Source organism: Oratosquilla oratoria, chromosome 37 (genome assembly GCF_046742065.1).
Source record: "Oratosquilla oratoria isolate Oo_2021 chromosome 37, ASM4674206v1, whole genome shotgun sequence".
Taxonomy (NCBI): Eukaryota; Metazoa; Arthropoda; class Malacostraca; order Stomatopoda; family Squillidae; genus Oratosquilla; species Oratosquilla oratoria.
In genome coordinates this window covers 22684742-22689741 of record NC_134813.1, presented here as the reverse complement: position 1 = coordinate 22689741, position 5000 = coordinate 22684742, and the positions used below count along the sequence as shown (strand labels likewise).

The window sequence follows — 5000 nt, the reverse complement described above, 5'->3', positions numbered from 1 at the left end:
TATTTATCTATCTGTTTATCTATTCATCTATTTATTTATTTATTTATTATTTATCTATTTATTCATTTATCTATTTATTATCTATTTATTTATTAATTTATTCATTCATTTATTTATTATTTATTATTATTTATTTATTTATTCATTTATCTATTTATCTATTTATTTAATTATTTATCTATGTATAAATTTAATTATTTATCTATGTGTTTATTTATTTATCTATTTATTTATTCATTTTATTTATTTTTTTCGTTCTAATGAGGTTTTCTTCTTGTGTTTTCCAGGGACTACAACGAACACAAAGTCTCCAAGGACACCGGTTCTTCCACCTCGCTCAACTCTCTCTCTTCTTATGACCCGAACACAAAGTATGGCTTCAGGTTCTGCTATAAACATAAGCATAATTTCATTTTATCTATTTCCTTTTTAACCCGTAGACTTGAGGTAATAAATGGTATTGGAATCGAAGTCCTTTGAAGTTTGGGCTATCCTGTCCTACCACCGGTTCCAAATAGTTCTTAAAAAAAAAAAAAAAAAAAAAAAAAAAAAAAGCATGATTTGCATATTTGCGGACTGAATACCTCTTTGGATTTGATTTGCTTTGATCTGTAATTTTTTTTTTTTTTTTTTTTTTGTATTTCTTTCTTTAAATCCTTAAATGCCAGGGAACTTTGTACCACCTCTGAGGAAATTACCAGATCATTTCGTTCTGGTGAACAAAATCATATGGGGTCTGCCACCAATTTCGGAAACCCCTGTATTTACTTGGCAGACGAATGTACAGGGTAGTCACAAAGTCTCTGGGATTTTATGCCTATACTGTAGTACTGTAGATACATCCTTTCCAACATATAAGAAATCTTAGCCAACAGTTGTCAAGGAACGGCATAAAGACCAGATATCGGTGTGTTAGTGCATATGTGTATATATATATATATATATATATATATATATATATATATATATATATATATATATATATATATATATATGTATGTATGTATGTATAGATAGTCATAATCTGTCAGGATGCCAGTTACGTCTTAATGTCAGATGTCAGAGAATAGAAGCCATCAGAGACCTTGAGATCTTGTTTACAAGGCAAAGACTGACAAACTTAAACACATCAAACAAAAGTACGCACGCGGGGGCACATTCGTATATAGTTCACATAAAGCTAAAGTCCAATCAGGGCATTTAGAGCCGTGGTTCTTAAATCTGGGGCACCCGTATCCCTTAAGGGATACGAAATCTAAACCCTGAAGGTACGAGCCATGATATCCATTGCAATGGCATTGTTTATTTACCATGAGAAAGCATAATGTGCATTCACTGTATCCTACTGATTGACGTTTCTAATTTGAAATATAAAGTACCTTGTTCAGTAAATTAATATATCTAATCATTTCTCAGCAAAGTTTGTATCACCAATCCCTCTCATGTGTTTGCATTGTATTTGTATTGGATGGGGGTACGATACATGATAGCCAGTGCATGGGACTGTATATTTACTATGAGAAAGCAAAGCAAGGTTTTTATCACTTATCAATTTCATAAGTTTGCATTATATTTGTATTGGATGGGCGTACGAGATTGTTTTTTCTAAGATATCGAGGGGTACGGATACTGAAAAAGGTTAAGAACCACTGATTTAAATAGCTCAAAACAGATAGATTTGATTTAAGGAAAAATAGAGGTTTTTGCGAATATGAACACACAGAAACATACAAACACATATGTACGCACTCACATACGCAAGCGCGTGCACACACACACACACACACACACACACACACACACACACACACACACACACACACACACACACACACACACACACACACACACACACACACACAAGTTGACAAGGAATCTGCTGTATTCTTTTTTATTCATACATTAACTAATGTCAAAAATTGTTGTATACCGAAATCTGGTCTTCATCTGTGTCTCCCTAGCCTATCTTGCGGTCTCCACTTTTTAAATCCCTTTTTTTAGTTTATTTCATATTTTAAGCCCCCCACCCCACACTCCCCTCTAAGATCCACTGACCTCCCTCCCCTCCCCCTCTCCCCTCCCCTCCCCCTCTCCCCTCCCCCCTCCCTCCCTTATCCCCACCCAAATATGGTCACTACTTCTCCCCCAACTTCCATTCTTCCTTTATGTGATCTTGCGTTACCCTCCATGCATTCAATGCGGTCCCCGTTTTCTATGACTCATGTTTTTACTCTTTTTCTCGTAAAGTCATCAACTTTCCCATTAGATTACTCCCTTATAAGGTTCACCATCATATCCATGGCCGATGCAGCTACCCGTCAACAACATCCCTGTTCTATCTATTGGTCTGTATAACCAAGTGGCTTACCCTACAGCATGGCCACCCTCATATATATATATATATATATATATATATATATATAATATATATATATACATATATATATACGCATACACAACCCAGGTATATATACCCTCTCACCCAATTTACCCCAATCGTTTGCTCCCAATGCCCACTGCAATTGTCCAATTATACATTCACTACGATTTTTCCTCCTGCAGTAAACTAAGCTGCTTCCTCATTTGACCATCGCTTTTGTTTCCAAATATGGTCAATCAGGTTGCAGTCTTGCGTGGAAACCCCGCCCCTTTTGGTATGACGTCAGTAATCCCTGCCTCCTGATTGGTGGATGTCACTTTCTCGTGTCACTTTGCACACTGAAGTGGGCGGGGTTTACATGTTAAATATTCGTGAACAGCCTGCAGATGAATATACTTTTCATTGTCAATCCGTATTTTTTTTTAACTTTTTGCCAGCTCTGGCGAACGCATTCTACTGTTAGAAAGTAAATTGTTTTTTTTTTTTATAAATTTCATTGGTTTTACTGCTTCTTAAGATCGACATTTAATTTCCCTGAACATAGCCAAAGAAGTGAGCAAAATTCTACTTTCTATTGGTGAACGACGTTAGCCAGGGCTGACGAAAGGTTTTCAGAAGTACGCCTCTCATATTTGTCCCTTCTGATTAATTTCCCTCTAAGCCAGGTTTTGCTACCGGCGACTCTTCCCTGACTTTGACTGTCTAAGCACAAGGAAACAAATATGGCTGCTTCGGCAACAGTTGACCGTCTCCTAAAACCTACTCATAAACAAACATCGTCTTAAGAACTCTTCATTTATGTCTTAATATCTTCGTCCAACGCTTTTGGTGTCTCTGTCTCGCAGCACTGTACATCGTTAAATGTGCCTTTTACTTACACGTCAGTAGATATTCATCTTTTATCACTATTTTTAAAGTTCCTAATCTTTCCCCAATTATCCAGTCTCACATCCCAAGTACTTAGTCTCATATTCAAGTATCCAGTATCACGTTCCAAGTCTTCAATCTCACTTCCCAAAGTATTCAATTTCACATTCCAAGTCTTCCAGTCTCACGTCCCAGTTTTCCAGCCTTACATCCCCAGTCGCACATCCCAAGAATCCAGTTTCACGTCCCAAGTCCCCAAGACGTCCCAGGTCACCATTCCCAATTCTCAATTTACCATTCTCACGTCCCAAGAAGCCCTATCTCACGATCCAAGTCCTCAGTCTAATGTCACAAGTCTCAATTCTGATGTACTAAGTCCCCACGCTCAAAATCCCACGTCCTAATGCCTATTTCTCAAGTCCCTAGGCTCATGCCACAAGTCCTAAATCTAAGTTCCTTTTCTCACGGACCTACAGGTATTGGGTGAAATGAACCTTGTCAAGATGCCTATTCTTTTCTCCCTTCATGACCTTACCCCCAAGTCTTAGATATATTCCTTATACTTTGTTCTAGTTTGTATCAATTTAGGCTCTAGTTACACGTCCTCAGATACTTGGCCGTGGTCCAGCCCACCTTAGGCTATATCAGATTCACCCAGTGTGCAGGCTTCCTTGTTCTCCCCGTCTGACGCCTCTCGTCCCCTCACGGGATGTATATAACCCAAGAGCCAGCCCAAGTTGTCCTCCACGCAGTGTTTCCAACTTCGTTATCCACGATTTTAAGTTTCGGCAACTGTCAGATGGTCTTGTTTGGCTACAGTACCAACTGGGTGCTAGTGAGAGCGTCGTAAGTACACACGTACGCACATAAAGGTATATATATGTGTATACACGGCGTTCATATACGCACACATACAAGCATATATAGGTGTGCGTCTTTACTGACGTCGTGTGTGCTCATCAGGGGACATAACTCCCATACCTTCTGCCCACGTGTGGGCGGGCCTGTTGTCTGGCACGATGCTCGTGTGGGCAGATGTACCTAAAACAGACGCTGTCCTCACGGTCCACAATGTCCCGAGCGCTCTCGGTGCAATGCAGTTGGGCTTAGTGCAGGCTCAAGCTTAACTACAAAAAAAAAAAAGTCATGTGCAGTTTCGCTAGGGTTAGTTGTTTTTTTTTTCGTTGTAATGACTTGAATGATGATTGCAAAGCTGTCTGCGGATTCAGTCATATAATAGACGTTTGTATTGTTTGTATAAGGTTAACAAGCTTACCGGAGAATGAGCATTGCCTGCGAGGCTCAAGTTCACACAATCTTCTGCAGACTTGCGAAATACCGCATGAATTGATCATACCGCCTAACTGAGAAGGGATCTGGAGAATTGTACTGCAAAGCTAGATAGACACAATGGTATTGTAAGAACCAAAAGGTCTCTGCAGGTTTTCATTTTCATTACACAGCTCCTTCTGTCAGCTCGGCTATGGTTAGATAGTTTCACAACCTTAATGGAGAACGAAGGAAACCCAGTGATATTCTAAAGATCGAAGAGTCTCAATTGATTTGGAGACAGTAGATCCAATGATGATACTCTAAATAACAAGGTCTTTAGTGGTTTGATTTTCCGTTGATTTTTTTGTCTCCACATCACTGGTTTCATCTGTTTAGATCTACACCCAGAATTAAAAAAAAAAAAAAAAAAAAAAAAAAAATTATATATATATATATATATATATATATATATATATATATA

The 5000-nt window shown here is 38.3% G+C and overlaps 1 protein-coding gene and 1 long non-coding RNA gene across 16 annotated transcripts in view; one reads left to right on the top strand and one right to left on the bottom strand.

The window, feature by feature from the left end:
* The window catches only part of LOC143019566 (uncharacterized), a 467386-nt gene that overhangs the window by 203738 nt on the left and 258648 nt on the right, over positions 1 to 5000 (bottom strand). The window lies entirely within an intron of this gene.
* LOC143019563 (uncharacterized) overlaps positions 1 to 5000 on the top strand; it is a 224598-nt gene that overhangs the window by 74924 nt on the left and 144674 nt on the right. For all 15 annotated transcript variants that reach the window (XR_012965828.1, XR_012965826.1, XR_012965827.1 and 12 more), the window contains exon 3: positions 288 to 371. Coding sequence is in view for 12 of the 15 variants with exons in the window: in XM_076175302.1 (XP_076031417.1) it covers positions 288 to 371 (84 nt within the window). In the remaining 3 variants the exon portion in view is untranslated. The remainder of the gene's footprint in view (positions 1 to 287; positions 372 to 5000) is intronic.